The sequence below is a fragment of the Bombina bombina genome, chromosome 3 (assembly GCF_027579735.1).
Source record: "Bombina bombina isolate aBomBom1 chromosome 3, aBomBom1.pri, whole genome shotgun sequence".
Lineage (NCBI taxonomy): Eukaryota > Metazoa > Chordata > Amphibia > Anura > Bombinatoridae > Bombina > Bombina bombina.
In genome coordinates, this window is record NC_069501.1 from 127,411,480 (window position 1) to 127,433,729 (window position 22,250).

General features: G+C 40.4%; 1 protein-coding gene across 1 annotated transcript in view; it reads left to right on the forward strand.

The window, feature by feature from the left end:
• The window catches only part of LTN1 (listerin E3 ubiquitin protein ligase 1), a 297,783-nt gene that overhangs the window by 174,847 nt on the left and 100,686 nt on the right, over positions 1 to 22,250 (forward strand). The window contains exons 19-21 of the mRNA XM_053705992.1: positions 5,373 to 5,515; positions 6,339 to 6,474; positions 7,961 to 8,114. Of these exons, the coding sequence (XP_053561967.1) occupies positions 5,373 to 5,515; positions 6,339 to 6,474; positions 7,961 to 8,114 (433 nt within the window). The remainder of the gene's footprint in view (positions 1 to 5,372; positions 5,516 to 6,338; positions 6,475 to 7,960; positions 8,115 to 22,250) is intronic.

The window sequence follows — 22,250 nt, forward strand, 5'->3', positions numbered from 1 at the left end:
TAAAGCACAATTTTTAAAAAATACAACTTTATCTGCCAATGCCCTGGCTTAGAGTAGCTGTGCTTTGTGAGATTCTTGGAATTGTGCTTGCACTTCCTCCGATGAGCCTGTCTACCTGAAAGCAGTAATCTGCCGATGGGTAAGTACATTCCACCTCCATAGCCCACTGGCTATTAGCATGAACATGTACACATGATTTTCATAGCCTCAGGACTTATATATACAAACACTTCATAACTTCTGCAACAGTTTTGGCCACTTTTCAGTAGATATGTGAAAAATGTATTATTCGGATATTCATTTGTCAAGCAAATTCCAAATATGGCTGCAGGTAAAAGCCTTTGGCTATTTTCGGAGCCAGGTATATTAGTTGTAAATTACAGAACACGAAGATCTGTGCAAATCTAGATCTTTGTGTGTTGCACCTTAACTCTAATATTTCCGCAAACGAATAATGAATTATTCAAATACCTACTTTTCAAGACCTTTGAAATAAAGAATGAGGTTACAGTCTCTTTAAACTAATTTTAGTGCTTTATGGTGTTACAGGTGCCCTATATTACTTACCTGCTTTATTTTTGCATTTTTGGATACTATGAAATAGTTTAAGCACTCATCGATAGCACTAATGTACTAAGGGCCTCTTTTCCTGGCTCTTCTTCCTGCTTTACAGGGAGTGCAGAATTATTAGGCAAATGAGTATTTTGACCACATCATCCTCTTTATGCATGTTGTCTTACTCCAAGCTGTATAGGCTCGAAAGCCTACTACCAATTAAGCATATTAGGTGATGTGCATCTCTGTAATGAGAAGGGGTGTGGTCTAATGACATCAACACCCTATATCAGGTGTGCATAATTATTAGGCAACTTCCTTTCCTTTGGCAAAATGGGTCAAAAGAAGGACTTGACAGGCTCAGAAAACTAAAAAATAGTGAGATATCTTGCAGAGGGATGCAGCACTCTTAAAATTGCAAAGCTTCTGAAGCGTGATCATCGAACAATCAAGCGTTTCATTCAAAATAGTCAACAGGGTCGCAAGAAGCGTGTGGAAAAACCAAGGCGCAAAATAACTGCCCATGAAGTGAGAAAAGTCAAGCGTGCAGCTGCCAAGATGCCACTTGCCACCAGTTTGGCCATATTTCAGAGCTGCAACATCACTGGAGTGCCCAAAAGCACAAGGTGTGCAATACTCAGAGACATGGCCAAGGTAAGAAAGGCTGAAAGACGGCCACCACTGAACAAGACACACAAGCTGAAACGTCAAGACTGGGCCAAGAAATATCTCAAGACTGATTTTTCTAAGGTTTTATGGACTGATGAAATGAGAGTGAGTCTTGATGGGCCAGATGGATGGGCCCATGGCTCAATTGGTAAAGGGCAGAGAGCTCCAGTCCGACTCAGACGCCAGCAAGGTGGAGGTGGAGTACTGGTTTGGGCTGGTATCCTCAAAGATGAGCTTGTGGGGCCTTTTCGGGTTTAGGATGGAGTCAAGCTCAACTCCCAGTCCTACTGCCAGTTTCTGGAAGACACCTTCTTCAAGCAGTGATACAGGAAGAAGTCTGCATCCTTCAAGAAAAACATGATTTTCATGCAGGACAATGCTCCATCACACGCGTCCAAGTACTCCACAGCGTGGCTGGCAAGAAAGGGTATAAAAGAAGAAAATCTAATGACATGGCCTCCTTGTTCACCTGATCTGAACCCCATTGAGAACCTGTGGTCCATCATCAAATGTGAGATTTACAAGGAGGGAAAACAGTACACCTCTCTGAACAGTGTCTGGGAGGCTGTGGTTGCTGCTGCACGCAATGTTGATGGTGAACAGATCAAAACACTGACATAATCCATGGATGGCAGGCTTTTGAGTGTCCTTGCAAAAAAAGGTGGCTATATTGATCATTGATTTGTTTTTGTTTTGTTTTTGAATGTCAGAAATGTATATTTGTGAATGTTGAGATGTTATATTGGTTTCACTGGTAAAAATAAATAATTGAAATGGGTATATATTTGTTTTTTGTTAAGTTGCCTAATAATTATGCACAGTAATAGTCACCTGCACACACAGATATCCCCCTAAAATAGCTATAACTAAAAACAAACTAAAAACTACTTCCAAAACTATTCAGCTTTGATATTAATGAGTTTTTTTGGGTTCATTGAGAACATGGTTATTGTTCAATAATAAAATTAATCCTCAAAAATACAACTTGCCTAATAATTCTGCACTCCCTGTATAGGTTCAATACCAATCTTAGGCCTAGTTTCCATTGAGGTGGTTAAGTTTGGAAACTGGTGGTAGCATACATAATCTCTATAGACTTTAATGGAGATAGATCTTTTTATCACCAGTTTCCGCAATTTACCACATTAATGGAAACTAGGCCTTATTTGTGTCAGGAGAAGCACTCCAAAGCTTGTAGAGTTGGTAAACCATTCTGATTATATCAGAGCTTGTTAATCCAATCCTTTATTTACTGTTGTTTAATTGTTTGTTTGCCAGTGCTGCTAATTTCAGTTACATAAGGGCATATCCTATATATGTATATACTAACAGGGGTTACTCAGATTTTGCATTGTGCCTTCTTAACCATTGCTAACCTTATTGTTCCCCCCTGCTAATCTATCCACCTCATGCACTGAGTCCATGTCTAATCCTAGACAGGGTTTTTCATTGCTGCCCTTTACTCAGAGTGTTTAGGGGTTTCTCCAGACTATACCCCAAGAGTTTTTACTGAACCCTCTTATATATTTGAGTATTTCTACAGGCTATTACTGAGTTGATGGCTGTTATGCATGGAGCAGAAGGTGCTCTCTCAGTCCTGTAGATTATCAGGAACATTTCTTGGAGCAACCCTTTTTAATTCTCTACATAAAAACTACATTTGAATCTGAAGATTTCTCTTCTGAAGATGTATTTTCAGAATATCAGGACACTCTCCCCAAAGGCAGTGACAGAGGATGTATTCTTTAATTTTAGACTTCAACATATTTATGGACTTTTATTGTACATTTTAATTGCATTGGAAGTGGATGATTCTCCCACTTCTGACAAATTTGTTAAAATAAGTTCTTTAAGGCGACAACCACCTTCTACCAGATTCAGTTTCCGATAAAGTTTCTAATTAATGGAACAAACCTGGTGTTCTCTTTATTATATCTGCAAATTGTAAAGCTATGTTTCCCAACCCCTATGCAAAATTGGAAATCCGTCAAACTATTCCTGAGGTGTATGCAACAATTTCTGCACTTGCTAGGTGGACTACCATTCATTTAGAGGATAATACCTCCTTTAGGTATCCCTTGGACAGATAGCTTAAATGCTTCAAAGACAGTCCTTTCAATTGGCAGGTTTTGTGTCCAAATTATTGCCACAGTTACTGGAGGCAAGGGAGCTTTAAGGTGTGGCCCTCATTTAAGACCAGTATTTGGTAGGGGGCAGACAATCTCTTTTGAGAGGCTTGGGAGAAGTCTATTCTGTCTCCTTGAGTGCTGTAAATAATTCCTCAGGGGTGTCAATTAACCTTTTCATCAAAACCTCCTTGGGGAGGATCCTCCTGTCTTGAGTTCCTCAAGATCCGTTAAAGACCAAGCATGTGAAAGATCTGGAATCTGGCAGAGTACTTGTTCCAGTACCAGTGTCAGAGTAAGGATTTTACTCCAGTCTTTTCATAGTCCCAAAGAAAGAAGGCACTTTTCGAACTATACTGGAACTCATTGAACAAATTCATGAAAGTACCCATTTTCAAGACGGAGTCAAATTGCACCATTCTTACTTTAGTGCAGGAGGGTCAATTTATGTCTATCGATTTTAAAAGATGCCTAATTACATTCCCCATTCACAAGGATCATGTTAAGTTCCTTAGATTTGATTTCCTAAACAGGCATTATCAATTCATGGTGCTTCCATTTTGTCTGGCCACAGCACCCAGAGTGTTTACCAAGGTCCTAGGAGTTTTGTTAACCATGGTGCAAAATTTAGGAAATCTTGTAGCTTCCTATCTAGATGATATCTTGATGCAGACACCCTCGCTTCATTTGTCCCTGACTCACACTCAAGGTGTTTTTCAACAGCTTTGCAGTCACAATTGAAGAATCAATTTACAGAAGAGTTCCTTATTTCTTCAGACTTGTATATCGTTCTAGGGCCGATCATCAATGCAGGGTGAACGTGCAATGGGCTTGTGCTCGTCTTAAACACACTTCCCTGCCTTCCATTGCTCAATTCATGGAAGTTATGGTCCTGATAGTAGCTGCCTTTTCCATTTGCCAAGCTTCATCTTTGGCCTCTTCAACTGGCATTGCTTCAACAGTGGATCGTGAACTACAAAGTCCTGTCTCAGAACATATTTTTAGATCTGCATACTAACTTCCATGCTATTGTACCAGGTCTTTAGGTCCTCAAACTGAGCTGATAGATGCTCTAGTGGTTCCCCTTTTGTTCAATCTGGGTGATAACCAGGATCAAAGCAATAAATTCTTACTGCTCTGGCATGGCCTCACAGAACTTGGTATGCAAATCTGATTCAATTGTCCTTGTGCCTGCCTTGGCATCTTCCTTCTCAGGAATGACCTTATGACCTTCTATCCTAAAGAACTTTCTTACATCAGGATTTATCATAAGATTTGGAAAACTATTTTATCATGTGAGCTAAGAAAGTATACTGTTGGAATTCTATTAAAATTACTAGATTTCTCTGATTTCTGCAGGACATTCTAGAAAATGGCTTATTAGACAGTTTTCTTAGGGTTGGATTTCAGCCTTATCCGTCTCATATTACAAGAAAATTGTCCAAAGTCCTGATAGCTAAACCTTTGTTCAGATCTTGATCAGACTCAAATCAGTTATTCATCCAGTTACTCCTCTGTGGAATCTTAATCTGGTTTTGAGGGTCCTTCAAGAACCCATGCATGGTTTAGACCCTCAACTTTTATCCTGAAGGGTTATTTTTGTCTTGGCTATTTCTTCATCCACTGAATGTAATGAAATATGTGCTAAAAGAACGCTTTAGGGGACGCTAAGTTCAAATGTATACCACATCTTTCATTAAAGTGATGGTAAATTCTCCCCTTTATAAAAACAGATTCGGAATGTTAGTGATATTTTAGATGGAGTTTAATTCATCAGTTGTAATGAAAGTGCGCTAAAACTTACTTTTTAATATAGATATGAAATTCAAATACCCGTTCTCCACCACCCACTTCAAAAGTCAATTTTTCTGTGAGCTAAGATTTTTATAATCGTATGCTTTATCCAAATTGATCCGAAAAGTTTAATTTTGATTTAGGGTCCATTTAATATATTTGTTGAATAATTTGCTCTTTCTTTGTCCCAATATGTATTTTCTTTTGTCTGCCTTTCTCTTTCTACAGATTTTTCCCAATAACACAGGGAAACCTGCACACAATCCAGTGCTTATCTCCTTTCTTATGTACAGAAGTGAAGGAAGAACTTGCCATACAGTGCACAGCTAGGCTTATGGCGTCTGCAGTATCTGATGTCCCCTGCACAGATGGTTAGTAAAAAATGTGCACTTTTATTTTCTTAAGTATTTGTTGATTTAAAGGGACAGTCTATTTCAAATTTTGTTATTGTTTAAAAATTTAGATAATCCCTTTATTACACATTCCCCGGTTTTGCATAACCAACACTGTTATATTAATATACTTTTTACCTCTGTGATTACCTTGTTTCTAATCCTCTGCAGACTGCCCTCTTATTTCAGTTATTTCCACAGACTTGCATTTTAGCCAATCATTGTTCAATCATATAAGTAACTCCACAGGAGTGAGCGCAATTTTAGCTATATCTCACACATGAACAAGCACCGTCTAGCTGTGAAAACTGTCAAAATGCCCTGAGATAAGAGGTGGCTTTCAATGGTTTAGAAATTAGCATATGAGCCTAACTAAAACAAAGAATACCAAGAAGAGGACAAAGCAAATTTGATGATAAAAGTTAATTGGAAAGTTGTTTAAAATTATATGCCCTATCTGAATCATGAAAATTTAATTTTTACTAGACTGTCCCTTTAAATGTGTATTTTTTTATATCTGTTTCTGCCTGTAGATAACTAAATCATAAGTGAATGTTTACCTAGAGTGTTCAGTAGTGATTTTTACTACTTCCTGAATTCTTTTCAATTGTTGTTTTTTTTTTTTTTAAAGCATCTTAAAAAGACATTAAACACTTGTTTTTATGTACAATCTGTGCTTGCTTTACATTGTGTATTTTTAGACTAATCTTAGTTTTCAATACTTCATTATGACTAGTAATTATTTATTGTCTCTTTAATATAACTTTATCTCCTAACTTTTTCTTGTTGTGCTTTCCTTTAGGAGGGTTTGGCTACCTTGCAATGATAAATTCTTGTCTGGAATCAGAATCTATCTGTGCAGCTGAAATACTACCTGGCATACTCAAAATTATGTCATCCTGGAAAAATAATAATGAGGATCTATTTTTGTTTAGCTGGTGAGTGAAGTTTTAGAGAATGTCACGTAAGCTGACGAATGACAGAATGGTAAGCTTGGGTATAAACTACAATGCTGCTGGGTTACTCATATATTTACTACCTTTATAAAGGGGACAACATAAAATAGAGATGGTCCATGTAATATACAGATTGCATCATGTAAAATGAGTGCGGCATAGCCACATCATTAGGCCTTCCTTAGCCTGCTAAACACTGGACCCGAAAATGTAATTTGTCTTTTCCAAAAGGAATTCACAGTAGAATTAAGATGTATTATGTAAAGACTATTACATTTTTAAAATTCAGACTCATAAATAGAGTTTTGAAGGTGTGGCTATGCACACTTGCACACCTTAAATACCAGAAATATGCAACAGCAAATTAACCTCTTCACTGCTGTAGACACACACACACAGGCAATGAAGGGGTTAACTTAACACTGCATAATACTTGCGGTTGGGAATTAGCCTATTGATAGCAAGGAACACACATGGAGTGAGTAGTTGGATGCATTCTGGTGGTCTCATAGAGCACTGATAAGAGTCTTTCAGACATCAGTATTGAGCTTTAAATCACACTCAGTATGATGGGAATTGTAATTCTTATGAGAGTGTTAGTCATTCACCAGTAATAAATAACTTAAAGGGGTATAATACCTATATGCTAAATCACTAATAATGCAGCATAACTGTAAAAAGAAAATATCACCTTAACATCCTTATGTAAAAAAGGAAGACATTTTACCTCAAAATTTTGTTTGCTCACAATAGTAAGTGCTCTGTGAATAGTTGTTCTTCAGCTACGGTCCAGCTGCAAGTTAAAAAAACAAACAATAGCCAGTCAACATCAGTAATGCTGAGGTCGTGCTTCTCATGAAATTTCACTGAAATCTCATGATATTTTATAGTAAACTTCCTTTCAACTGAAGAAATAACATGACTGTGTCTGCACATGCCAGATTCACGTCCTGGGACTAGCATCTTGGTTGGCTGCCTAACGTTCCTTTACTTAGGGTTGCCACCCGTCCCTTAAAATACAGAACACTTATAAGTTACACATGCTGCAGGGTATGCAGGGAGGAATATGAATAGTGCTGTCCAGAAACACACTACATGTTCTTCCCTGCACACCCTGCAGCATGTGTAACTCATAAGTGTCCAGGAAAACATGGCTGAGGTGGCAACCCTAAATGGGATGTGGCTACTGAGGACATTTTTAGGTTAAATATCTTCCTTTTGTTCAGGTGATATTCTCTTGCTTTTTAGAGTTATGCTGCATCACTTTCAAGTGCTTCAACATTTGGGTATCATGTCTCTTTTTATGTTCTGTCACCACCACCTTTATGATGAAGAGAAAAAAGTTTGTTTCTTTAATAAATAGATTAAATTCAGACAGGTGTAGCTTTTAGCTTAGTGCTGAAAGCACATAAATTATTTAAAAAAAAAAAGTTATTTCCTGAATGCTTTTTACTTCTTTTTATTACAGTAATCTTACAGATGCCTGCTCAGCTCTGATCGGACTTAATATTGAAATTATCAGGTTCTTCTCTCTACTTCTAAATTATTTGTCATCTTCTTTGTCATCTTTGTCAGCCACGGAATGGGACTTCATAATGTGCTCCATGTTGTCTTGGTTAGAGGTAAAAATACATATAATAAATCTTGGATCTTAACAGACTTTTTATGATTAATGGTTTTGGCTACATTTTCTTGTTTTAAAGCAGTTTCAACATTATCTTGTGTTGTTGTTAGTTGGACAGTTTATTTTACATAGATGATTTACTAGGGTTAGGGATTTCACAGAGTCTTGGAAGAGGATTTTTTTTTTGGCTTAGAAGGCTCTTGTGCTGTTGGTGGATGTGTTATGGTATAGAAAGGTTTGTGTGTACATAAAATAGCCTTACACTCTCGGTGGTTGGGAAAACTATAATAAAAGTCAGCCATGTTTAACACAAAGTTGAAGCAGTCATGCTTAGTAACGTACAGCAGTAGACCAATCTTGGTAAAAGATTTTGCAAAAACATACACAATAACTATTACGTATTACTGTATTTTTGTGTATGTTAAGTAATCCTTGATATATATAAACATACACTGCTTGTCAAAATAGTTAGGTGTGAAAAAATGCAGTAAAGTAAGAATGCTTGCAAAAATTGAAATGTTAGTTTATTTATTTTATGAAATGCAAACTTAGTGATGAGAAGAAAAATCTAAATAAAAAATCTAAATCAAATCAATATTTGGTGTGACCACCCTTTGCCTTCAGAATCTTTTCTTCCAGGTACAGTAGACAGTTAAAATCCAAACATCTTGGAGAACAATCCACAGTTCTTCTGTTGATTCATGTAGCCTCAGTTGCTTCTGTCTCTTTGTGCAATTTCAGAAAGACTTGGTGATGTTGAGATCAGGGTTCTGAGATCAGTTGAGATCAGGTACCATAATTTCCAGGACTGTATGTTTAGGGTCATTGTCATGGTGCAGAATAAAATTGGGGCCAATCATTTGCCTCCTTGATGGTATTGCATGATGGTCAAGTATATGCCTGTACTTCATAGCATTGAGGAAACCATTAATTCTGACCTAATCCTAAACTCCATTTGAAGAAATGCAGCCTTAAACTTGCATGGAACCTGCACCATGCTTCACTGTGGCCTGCAGACATTCTTTTGCCGCTCTCCAGCCCAAATTGCTTTCTGCTACAGCCAAATTTTTCAAATGTTGACTCATCAGTCCAGAGAACCTGCCATCATATTTCTGCACCTGTGTTTTAGTTGATTCGTTTGGCCTTGTTTCCATGGTGGAGGTATGGTTTTCTTTTATGTAATTAGCAAGAGTCCATGAGCTAGTGACGTATGGGATATACATTCCTACCAGGAGGGGCAAAATTTCCCAAACCTCAAAATGCCTATAAATACACCCCTCACCACACCCACAAATCAGTTTTACAAACTTTGCCTCCTGTGGAGGTGGTGAAGTAAGTTTGTGCTAGATTCTACGTTGATATGCGCTCTGCAACAGGTTGGAGCCCGGTTTTCCTCTCAGCGTGCAGTGAATGTCAGAGGGATGTGAAGAGAGTATTGCCTATTTGAATTCAATGATCTCCTTCTACGGGGTCTATTTCATAGGTTCTCTGTTATCGGTCGTAGAGATTTATCTCTTACCTCCCTTTTCAGATCGACGATATACTCTTATATATACCATTACCTCTACTGATTCTCGTTTCAGTACTGGTTTGGCTTTCTACTATATGTAGATGAGTGTCCTGGGGTAAGTAAGTCTTATTTTCTGTGACACTCTAAGCTATGGTTGGGCACTTTTTTATAAAGTTCTAAATATATGTGTTTAAACATTTATTTGCCTTGATTCAGGATGTTCAACGTTCCTTATTTCAGACAGTCAGTTTCATATTTGGGATAATGCATATGAATTAATCATTTTTTCTTACCTTAAAATTTGACTTTTTTCCTGTGGGCTGTTAGGCTCGCGGGGGCTGAAAATGCTTCATTTTATTGCGTCATTCTTGGCGCAAAAATTTTCTTGTCATTTCCAGCGTCATACGTGTCGCCGGAAGTTACGTCATTTTTTTGACGTTTTTTGCTCCAAAAAATGTCGGTGTTACCGGATGTGGCGCCGTTTTTGGCGCCAAAAGCATTTAGGCGCCAAATAATGTGGGCGGCTTTTTTGGCGCTAAAAAATTTGAGCGTCATTGTTGTTTCCACAATATTTAAGTCTCATTATTTATTGCTTCTGGTTGCTAGAAGCTTGTTCATTGGCATTTTTTTCCCATTCCTGAAACTGTCATTTAAGGAATTTGATCAATTTTGCTTTATATGTTCTATTACATATTGCAAGATGTCTCAGATTGACCCTGAATCAGAAGCCACTTCTGGAAAAACGCTTAACTGAGTTTCAGTTCTACCAAAGCTAAGTTCATTTATTTTAAATGTTATAAATGTTTATCTTTAGCTATGGTTTGTAATAAGTTATTATGATATACTTTTACATGCAGCATCCATTAGTGTTTATGCTTTATATATTTCCATTCTTACATCTTATGTACAAGAAATATTTAGAAGATTTATAAGAAATATTTTTCTGATTCTATTTTAAAGGCTTTGTCTGACTTCATGCCTTCTAATAAAATTTTTAGGTCTTTTTCACTTCTTTTTTAATTATTGAAGTTTCAAATGACCAACAACATACTGATTTATCCTTCTCTGATGATGTTTTTTCTCTTTCAGAAATTTTCTTCATCAGATATTGACACTAACAAATCTACATTTTTATTATTTTTCTATTATTAAAGTACATTTGTTCTTTGTTGAAAAGGTGTTGATTATTTTGGATATTAAGGTAACTAGTTCTTTAAGACTAGCTGACACTATTTCTGCCTATTTATTTCTTCTGTGTTTTCAGAGGTTTTTCTTTCCAATTCCCCATTCTAGGGAATGGAATAGGCTGAGAATTTTCTTTTATTCCTTCTTCAAAGGTTTTAAACTATATTCTTTACCAGCAGTTAAATTCAATTTGGAGGGTTCTCCAATTTATTGGGGCTATCTCTACTTGATTCTAAGGAGTGCTCGTTTGTTCTGCTGGTGGCTCCAGCATGGCCTCACAGGGTTTGGTATGCGGTTCTTGTCCGGATGGCCACTTGCCAACCGTGGACTCTTCCATTAAGACCAGACCTTCTATCACAAGGTCCTTTTTTTCCATCAGGATCTCAAATCCTTAAATTTGGAGGTATGGAGATTGAACGCTTGATTCTCAGTCATAGAGGTTTCTCTGACTCTCTGATTAATACTATGTTACAGGCTCGTAAATCTGTATCTAGGAAGATATATTATCGAGTCTGGAAGATTTACATTTCTTGGTGTTTTTCTCATCATTTTTCTTGGCATTCTTTTAGAATTCTGAGAATTTTACAGTTTCTTCAGGATGGTTTGGATAAAGGTTTGTCTGCAAGTTCCTTGAAAGGACAAATCTCTGCTCTTTCTGTTCTTTTTCACAGAAAGATTGCTAGTCATCCTGATATTCATTGTTTTGTACAAGCTTTGGTTCGTATAAAACCTGTTATTAAGTCAATTTCTCCTCCTTGAAGTTTGAATTTGGTTCTGGGGGCTCTTCAAGCTCCTCCGTTTGAACCTATGCATTCGCTGGACATTAAATTACTTTCTTGGAAAGTTTTGTTTCTTTTGGCCATCTCTTCTGCTAGAAGAGTTTCTGATTTCTCTGCTCTTTCTTGTGAGTCTCCTTTTCTGATTTTTCATCAGGATAAGGCGGTGTTGCGAACTTCTTTTAATTTTTACCTAAGGTTGTGAATTCTGACAACATTAGTAGAGAAATTGTGGTTCCTTCATTGTGTCCTAATCCTAAGAATTCTAAGGGAAGATTCGTTGCATTCTTTGGATGTAGTTAGAGCTTTGAAATATTATGTTGAAGCTACTAAAAATTTCCGAAAGACTTCTAGTCTATTTGTTATCTTTTCCGGTTCTAGGAAAGGTCAGAAGGCCTCTGCCATTTCTTTGGCGTCTTGGTTAAAGTCTTTGATTCATCATTCTTATGTCGAGTCGGGTAAAACTCCGCCTCAAAGGATTACAGCTCATTCTACTAGGTCAGTTTCTACTTCCTGGGCGTTTAGGAATGAAGCTTCGGTTGATCAGATTTGCAAAGCAGCAACTTGGTCTTTGCATACTTTTACTAAATTCTACCATTTTTGATGTGTTTTCTTCTTCTGAAGCAGTTTTTGGTAGAAAAGTACTTCAGGCAGCTGTTTCAGTTTGATTCTTCTGCTTATAATTTCAGTTTTTTCATTATAAGATTTAAACTTTATTTTGGGTGTGGATTATTTTCAGCAGAATTGGCTGTCTTTATTTTATCCCTCCCTCTCTAGTGACTCTTGCGTGGAAGATCCACATCTTGGGTATTCATTATCCCATACGTCACTAGCTCATGGATTCTTGCTAATTACATGAAAGAAAACATAATTTATGTAAGAACTTACCTGATAAATTCATTTCTTTCATATTAGCAAGAGTCCATGAGGCCCACCCTTTTTTGTGGTGGTTATGATTTTTTTGTATAAAGCACAATTATTCCAATTCCTTATTTTTTATGCTTTCGCACTTTTGTCTTATCACCCCACTTCTTGGCTATGCGTTAAACTGATTTGTGGGTGTGGTGAGGGGTGTATTTATAGGCATTTTGAGGTTTGGGAAACTTTGCCCCTCCTGGTAGGAATGTATATCCCATACGTCACTAGCTCATGGACTCTTGCTAATATGAAAGAAATGAATTTATCAGGTAAGTTCTTACATAAATTATGTTTTTTGGCTGCATAAAGACCGCTTCTGACCAAACTCCCCTGGAAAATAGATGGGTTTCTGCCAATTTTGAGCTGATGATACTGCTGAATATCTTCCAATTGCAAAGGGAAGTAACCAGGATTAGTCTTTTTACCTTCCACACTGTCACTTTGGTCGACCACTGCACCTAGTGTTGCCTGTTGCTTTGTGCTTTTTATGAAGAGCTTGGACAGTGCATCTAAAAACCCCTGTCTTCCTTTAAATTCCTGCCTGGGTGAGACCTTGCTGATGCAGTGTAACTACCTAGTGTCTTGTTGCTGTGCTCAGTCTTGCCATGGTATATGACTTTTGACATCCGAAACCTCAGCATGTTGGCTGTTCCTCGCCCATATTTATTCCTCCTACACAGCTGATTCTGTTTCAGTAAATGATTGTGGTTCAACCTACATATTAACTTAATGATCATTAGCACCTGCTTGGTATAATTATTTAATCATGCACATGACTATATGCCTACAAAATCCCTGACTTTGCTAAAGTGTACCTAGTAGAATTGAAACTGTTTTGAAGACGAAGGGTGATCACACCAAATATTGATTTGATTTAGATTTTTCTTCTGTTCAATAACCTTGATTTTGGTTAATTTATAAAAATAAACTATTGATATTTCTATTGGCAAAAGTATTCTTACCTTACATAATTTTTTTCTTTTTTAACCCTGCCTAAAAACTTTTGCAAAGTAGTACATACCTATATATACATACATGTATATGATCCTCTAGCACTGCAAGATCCCTCACAAGAATCTAAAATGACAGATTTTGCTATACTTCTCCAAGGGGCGTTCTCTGCACTTCTGTATATGAAGGAAGAGACAAGCCCAGTGAAATATAGCATGAGAATTCTGCTGCATTTATACTTAGTGTTTTGTATTTTAAACTACTTTAGACTTTGGATTTTGTCCTTTTTAAGTTTTTTATTACATTTAAACTTTGCACATTTTATTTTGTATTCTAATGCATATAAATTATGTATACATTACTGTATTTAGAATACATATTAGGATCATACTTTGTATATTTATGTGCATCTTTTGCAAATTACATTGCAATTTGTATTATGTAAAATAGAACTGACAGTTTCAGAAAGTGGGAGGGACAGGGGAGTTCCCAGGTTCTATCTTAATATCTCTCACAATTCTCATGATATGCACTTAACATTTTATACCTTCAGGTCTCACTAATACACTTATTAACTGACAGAAAAGTAATGTATACTAAACTAGAAGCAAATGCAAGTTAAATTGTAGAGACAGCATGTTACAGAAGCATTAGTTATTTTGTTGTGAAGAGCTTATTTCCCAGCAGCAATGCCTGAACCAGCCAAGCCAGCGCCTAGGAAGGGCTCCAAGAAAACCGTAACAAGTATCATTTCATAAAGAGTTAACTTTTTTTCAGCTTTTAGAAACTATTTTCTAAATACAAGTTTGCTGGCCTCAGCTCTAATCAAGTTTAGTGATAAAACATTCCCATTGTCTAATCACCTCCGGAGTCAGACTGCTAATTGATAAGATGGACTGCATTGTTTTTTTTTATGTGTAACTTGTTATCTGAAGTACTGTAATCCTATTGTGGCCTGTCAAAGGACATTGTCTCTCTATCTAAATGTGTGATGGGGGATTTTATGCTTCCCCCCCTGGGAGTGCCCTGTGTGCATGTAACCTCAATAAAAAGCAGGCTGGGCATCCCAGTCCTGAGTTTTTGGTTGACCCTCAATCGCAGCGTTGACTCGTTTTTGTGGGCAGAAGGGTATCCTAGCTGTACTACAGCTAAGGGGGATTATTCTACATTTGCGAGACTCATATAGAATACTATGGAAAGCAGCTTCTCCCCTCTTCAGCAATAGGGATCCAGGCTACTAAGCGGTCCATCTCTCAGCAAGACTAAGGGTAACCGTAACATTTGGCGGCAGCGGTGGGATTTTCCTGGATTTCCTAGGAGAGGTACAGAACGGATGGAGAGCGCTTACGAAAAATTGAAGCGTACAACCCTAAAGGATTTACTTGAAAGCAGAGGGGGGTACGCCAGAAACCGGCCGAGGAGAGAGCTGATCGCAGAATTGACCGAACTGGATCAGAGCTTCACAATGGCAGAAACACCGACCACGATTAGTGATGAAAAAACCAGGATTGTTCGGGAGAGGCTCTCACTGTACGGGCCGAACCCCTCCATGGAATTGGTACAGCAGTTGATGGCGGAAGCGGACGAGGATATACGAGAGACTCGAGCCCACAAACTCAACCTAGCGAACGCACACCGCAATGCTGAAGCCCCGCAGGTAATCATCCCTGTCGAAAATGCTGGGAGGCCCAAGATACCCTATGCGGCATTTCGACCCTTCCTAGAGAGCGTGACAGGGATTGATGAATATTTGGCGGACTTCGAAAGGCAATGTGCCCTGCACCAGATTCCCAACAGAGAGTGGCCCACGATATTGTCTGGGAAACTATCTGGTCGAGCCCGGGAAGCCTTTCGTACTCTGGGTGCTGAGGAAGTGACACAGTATGAGCTAGTTAAGGAGACACTGTTGCGACGGTACGCTGTAACTCCGGACACGTATCGCCGACAGTTTCGGGGCACGAAAAAGAAGCCTAACGATACCCATATGGAATGGGCGCACCGAATGCGGAGAGCGGCAAATCACTGGATGAGCGGAAGTAAAGCGGTGACTGGTGAGGAAATTTTACAATTGTTTCTCTTAGAACATTTTTATAATGGCATGGAACAGCAAGGGAAGGAATGGCTGTGAGACAGGCGGCCTTCTACCTTAGAAGAAGCAGCGAAATTGGCCGATGAACATTATGACTCCCGTCTTCACGAACCCACGCATTACCGAGCTCCAGCACGGGTCGAACCCAGAGAGGTTTACCGTGCACCCCCTCGTGCTGAATTCCGAGCCCCGGTGCCCGCAGGGCCCGCCCGACACTCAGGACCACCCAATAACAGCTCTGAGCGTCCCAGACCGACTTGCCACCGATGCAAGCAACCAGGGCATTTCATGGCTAGCTACCCCCTTAATACGCACCAGACACCCAGGAATTACAATTACCCCTCTGGGTCATATCGTCCGGCCCGGGCCCTCTGTGTTAACCAAGAGGCCCCTATGGAGGAATATTTGGGGCCGCTTCACGAGGCGGACCATGTATATGCGGCCTCAGATAACCGCCGGCACCATCGGCAGAAGGTATGGCTCGAGGGGCGATCTACCGAGGGATTGAGAGACACAGGGGCTACTATCACGCTGGTACAGAGTCATTTGGTGCCGGATCACAAGCGATCCGGACAGACTGTGGCCGTTAGAGTGGCGGGGGGGGGATGTGTACAAAATTCCAACAGCTAAAGTGCATCTTGATTGGGGAGCGGGAAAGGGGGCTGTGAACGTGGGCATAATGGATAATTTACCTGCCGAAGTACTACTGGGCAACGATTTGGGCCCCATGACTTCTGCCTATGCTCCAGTATGCAACAACGAGGCGGACCCAGTGACTACACGGGCCCAAGCCTGGACGGAGCGAGAGCTCTCACCAGTGCGGGAGACACAGGTAAGACCTACCCCGACCTTGCCTGACATGTTAGGCCCCATACCCTGGGACACCCCAGATGCTTTCGAGACAGAGTCTAAGACTGACCCGACCTTACAAAAGTACCGGGAACGAGCAGAGACCGGAGGGGGCGGGGCAGATAATGAAACATTCTTATGGGAAAAAGGGAAACTATACCGCTGGACAGAGAAAAGGGGACAGCGTAGGCGACAGCTGGTAGTGCCCCACAAATACCATCAATAAATCCTCAAGATAGGCCACGACATCCCCTTAGCAGGCCACCTAGCCGTAACCCGTACCCTACACCGCATTACTCACACGTTCTTTTGGCCAGGGGTACATGCTGACGTTAGAACTTACTGTAACACCTGCGATGTGTGTCAACGAGTAGGAAGGCGAGGCGATCACCCTAAAGCCCATCTAGTAAATATGCCCATTGTAGAGGAACCCTTCAGCCGGGTTGCTATTGACCTAGTGGGACCACTGGCTACCCCTAGTCCCTCCGGTAAGGGCTACATTCTTACTCTAGTGGACTACGCTACCAGGTACCCAGAGGCTGTCGCCCTATCCAACATACAAGCGGATACGGTAGCGAATGCACTAGTACAGGTGTTCTCCCGGGTAGGATTTCCAAAAGAAATCCTATCCGACCGAGGCACCCAATTTACGGCTGAATTGAAGCAACAACTCTGGCAGGTTTGCAAAATTAAGTCCCTCTTGAGCTCCCCATACCACCCCCAGACGAACGGGCTGTGTGAGAGGCTCAATGGGACCCTCAAGCAAATGCTCAAGACGTTCACTCAGGAATACCGAGACTGGGAACGCTTCCTGCCGCACCTCCTATTTGCTTATCGGGAGGTGCCCCAGGAAACGACAGGGTTCTCTCCCTTCGAGTTGCTCTACGGAAGAAAGGTACGGGGACCCCTAAACCTGATCCGGGAGCACTGGGAGGGAGAGATGGACACTGGCGGTGTCCCCATTGTGCCATACGTGCTGGAACTCAGGTACCGAATAGAGCAATTAGACAAATCCATGCGGGCTAATCTCCAGTCGGCCCAGAGAAGACGGAAAGTATGGTACGATCGGGGGCCCCGAAAGAGAATCTTCACCATAGGACAAAAGGTGTTAGTACTTAAGCCGGTGAAGACAGACAAATTGCAGGCGTCCTGGCAGGGTCCCTACCAGATCGTAGAGAAAAGGGGAGACACCACTTATGTGATAGCTAGCTGCCACGACAACAATCTTAGAAAGACATTCCATGTAAACATGCTCAAGGAATATTTTGAGCGACCAGAGAACGTGACGGCCATATGTTGTTCCCCTCAGGAAGACCCCGACAGTCTACCCATTCCAGACCTATTAGAAAAGAGTCTCCCCACAGGTATAGTGGCTCAGGTTCAGATAGGAGACCGACTTAGCCCCACTGAAAGGGAGCAGCTCAACTAACTCCTACAGTCCAAACACCTCACCTTCTCCCCGAAGCCAGGGTACACTACTTTAACCACCCACCAGGTAGATACTCCGGGACAAGCTCCCTTGCGCCAGGCTCCGTACCGAATCCCCGAAGCAGTTAGGACAGGAATGAAGAAGGAGATCGATGAGATGCTCCAACTCAGGGTAATTGAGCCCTCCGATAGTCCCTGGGCCTCCCCAGTTGTCTTGGTGCCCAAGAAAAATGGGACCACCCGGTCCTGCGTAGACTATCGGAGGCTCAATGAAAAAACCGTGACGGACGCTTACCCTATGCCCAGGGTAGACTAGCTACTCGATCGTATAGCCAGGGGAAATTACCTGACCACTATTGACCTCTGCAAAGGTTACTGGCAGATTCCCCTGGCCCCGCAGGCTATCCCCAAGTCAGCATTCGTCACCCCATTCGGCTTATATCAGTTTAGGGTAATGCCGTTTGGGATGAAGAATGCCCCAGCTACATTCCAGCGCTTGGTGGATAGGCTCCTGGATGGCTTCCAGAGTTTTGCTTGCGCCTACCTGGACGACATAGCGATCCACAGTGAGTCCTGGGAGGACCACTTAGCTCACGTAGGAATGGTTCTGGATCAGATCCGGGCTGCTGGCCTGACTTTGAAGCCAGAAAAATGCCAGTTTGGGATGGCCGAGGTACAGTACCTGGGTCACCGGGTGGGGTGTGGAAAGCAGCGACCAGACCCGGCCAAGATAGAAACTGTCGCCAATTGGCCCACCCCCATCACTAAGACTCAGGTCCTAGCCTTCCTGGGCACGGCAGGGTACTATAGACGGTTCGTACCAGACTACAGCACACTTGCCAAACCCCTGACTGACTTGACCAAGAAGAACTTACCTCGACAGGTCCTGTGGTCTCCCCACTGTGAAACGGCTTTCCAGGCTCTCAAAAATGCTCTAATTAACGCTCCTGTCTTGGCGGTCCCAGCCCTTAACAAACGTTTTATCGTCAATACAGATGCTTCCATGTTCGGGCTGGGAGCCGTCCTCAGCCAAGTAGGCGAAGATGGAGGGGAGCATCCAGTTGCCTACATCAGCCGGAAGCTCCTGCCCTGCGAAGTCAGCTATGCAGCGGTCGAAAAGGAGTGTTTGGCTTTGGTGTGGGCATTAAAGAAATTGACTCCCTATTTATATGGGCAGGAGTTCACTCTGGTCACCGACCATAACCCGTTGGTGTGGCTGAATCGGGTCTCTGGAGATAACGGCAGGCTATTACGTTGGAGTTTATCGTTGCAACCCTTCAATTTCACCATTACTTACAGATCTGGGAAACAGAATGGCAACGCCGACGGGTTGTCCAGACAAACCGACCTCAGCCCCGCATAACCAGCTGTCTGGACAGCCTTAGTCTGCCCCGAAAAGGGGTCAGACCGTGTCTGCCAGAGTGTTCCACAGAAAGGGAGCACTGTTACAGAAGCATTAGTTATTTTGTTGTGAAGAGCTTATTTCCCAGCAGCAATGCCTGAACCAGCCAAGCCAGCGCCTAAGAAGGGCTCCAAGAAAACCGTAACAAGTATCATTTCATAAAGAGTTAACTTTTTTTCAGCTTTTAGAAACTATTTTCTAAATACAAGTTTGCTGGCCTCAGCTCTAATTAAGTTTAGTGATAAAACATTCCCATTGTCTAATCACCTCCGGAGTCAGACTGCTAATTGATAAGATGGACTGCATTGTTTTTTTTTTATGTGTAACTTGTTATCTGAAGTACTGTAATCCTATTGTGGCCTGTCAAAGGACATTGTCTCTCTATCTAAATGTGTGATGGGGGATTTTATGCTTCCCCCCCTGGGAGTGCCCTGTGTGCATGTAACCTCAATAAAAAGCAGGCTGGGCATCGCAGTCCTGAGTTTTTGGTTGACCCTCAATCGCAGCGTTGACTCGTTTTTGTGGGCAGAAGGGTATCCTAGCTGTACTACAGCTAAGGGGGATTATTCTACATTTGCGAGACTCATATAGAATACTATGGAAAGCAGCTTCTCCCCTCTTCAGCAATAGGGATCTAGGCTACTAAGCGGTCCATCTCTCAGCGAGACTAAGGGTAACCGTAACACAGCATTTTAGTTTAATTTGTATTTTTTGCAAACTGAGAAATTATATCAGTACCAGGTGCTCCCCTGTTAAAGGCACATGAAAACCGCATTTATTTTCTTTCATCATTCAGCTAGAGCCTACAATTTAAACAACTCTCAAATTTTCTTTTATTATCTAATTTGCTTTGTTCTTTTGATAGCCTTTGTTGAAAAGCTTACCTAGGTATACTCAGGAGCAGCAATCCCCTACTGGGAGCTAGCTACTGATTGACTGCACATATATGCCTCTTGTCATTGGCTCACCTGATATGTTAAGTTGTGCTTTTCTGCTCCTTAATGAAGGAAATGAATGATGATAAAAGTAAATCAGAAAGTTGTTTAAAATTGTATGACCGGAATCACGAAAACATTTTTGGGTTGCATGTCCTTTTAACTTCAATCTTACCTGAGAGATTCTGTATCAGACCTTCATTAAGTTATATGGGCTCAATGATCAAAGATTTATGTTTTCAATACACTTTAACTTGTATTTAGTTTAGTATGCATTACTTTTCTGTCAGTTAAATAAGTATATTGTGCATTTTGAGCAAACTTTACCTGCATACAGCTGGTGAGATAAATCAGTGAGAACTGCTGGTGTAAAATGATTAGAGCATATCATGAGAATTGTCAAAAAGATTGTCATACCATGGGAACTCCCCTGTCCCTCCTATTTCTGATACTGTCTGTTTTTTTTTGTTTTATTTTGCACAAAGTAAGTGCAATTTAATTAGTAAAGGATACACAGAAATATGATACTAATTTGTTAAAGTAACACAGAAACTTAAAGTGAATGTAAATTTTGATGCTAAAGTGCCCGGTTTTTAAAACTTTGATTAAAAACAGGGGCACTTTAATTCATAAAAATTTACATTTCACTCCTGTTGTGACAAAAAACTTACCTTTTAAACTTCACAGCAGCTGCTGCTTCCTCCGGTCTCACAAGCCATTTCTGATGTCAGAAATGATTGATAGGTCATCCTCCAATCACAGCTTCCCCCCCGGGGGATTCAGTGTCTGATTCACTGCTGTGATTGGAGGAAGCCAATGCCTCATTTTAGACCCAGGAAGAGGCTTTGAAACAGGTGGAGGAAGCTGGAGCTGCTGTGAAGATTAAAAGGTAAGTATTTTTTCACAACAGGAGTGAAATGAAAATTTTTATGAATTAAAGTGCCCCTGTTTTTAATCGAAGTTTTAAAAACTGGGCACTTTAGCATCAAAATTTACATTCACTTTAATCAGAAGTTGTAAAATCACTGCTGTATCTAAATTCATTTAAGGGACAGTAAACACCTTGCTGTTACAAGACATGTTCTGTTGTGTTGCTATACAATAACATATCAGCCAAGTCTTAATGTTTTTAAAGCAAATTAGCATCCTCTTTACTGCAATTAATTTGCCTTATTCTGAGGAGCCATTCTGGGCTTTAGTCTGCAGACAAGAAGGCTTTCAACTGTCATAAAGCAAACTGCTTTGCAGTTGTAATCCGATAAAACCAATTAGGGATAGATATGTTGCAGAGTTAGCCTTGAGAAGTCAGCAGGGTGCATTTCAAGTCCTGAGAATTAGAAATTATTCAATTTTCAGTGCTAAATTACATGAAAAGAGGACACAATAAAAAAATTTAAATATATTTTTTTATTGCACATAACTAAACATTAGGTAAAAAAAAAATCTCAGGGTGTTTACTGTTCCTTTAATACTGAAAATGAGAAGCATAAACGTAGTAAAACTTAAAGGACCCAATCTGAAGTGTAAAGTGATATAAAATACAAAGCACAATGTGTAAGTGTAACAAAACTCACAAATCATGCAGTGCTAAATTGCACTGGGTTTCTTTACATACAGAAATGTAGAGAACCCCAGAGAGAAGTATAATAAATTTGCCTGTCCAGAGATCTCATCTGAGAACCAGACAATGAGGTACAATAATTGATTGATCATTGTATATTCCTGGTAGTTTGTGACTTTTATTGCAATACCAGTACACATGGTTTATTTCAATGCACTAGAGCAGGGTTATTTTATACTTTTATTCCCCCAAGACCCAGTGTACTAATGCCACATACTTTTGCGGTCCTATTCTGATGCTTGGTCTGAAAATTTCTAAAGTAATATACAAGATAGCTTCAAGTTTTGGCAAAGTGACTAAAATGTGTGCATACTTTATTCTTGATTGTAGTCAAGTGTTGGTAAAGGTAATAACACACTCATACAACACACACATCTATACACACACAACACATACTCATACAACACACACATCTATACACACACAACACATACTCATACAACACACACATCTATACACACACAACACAT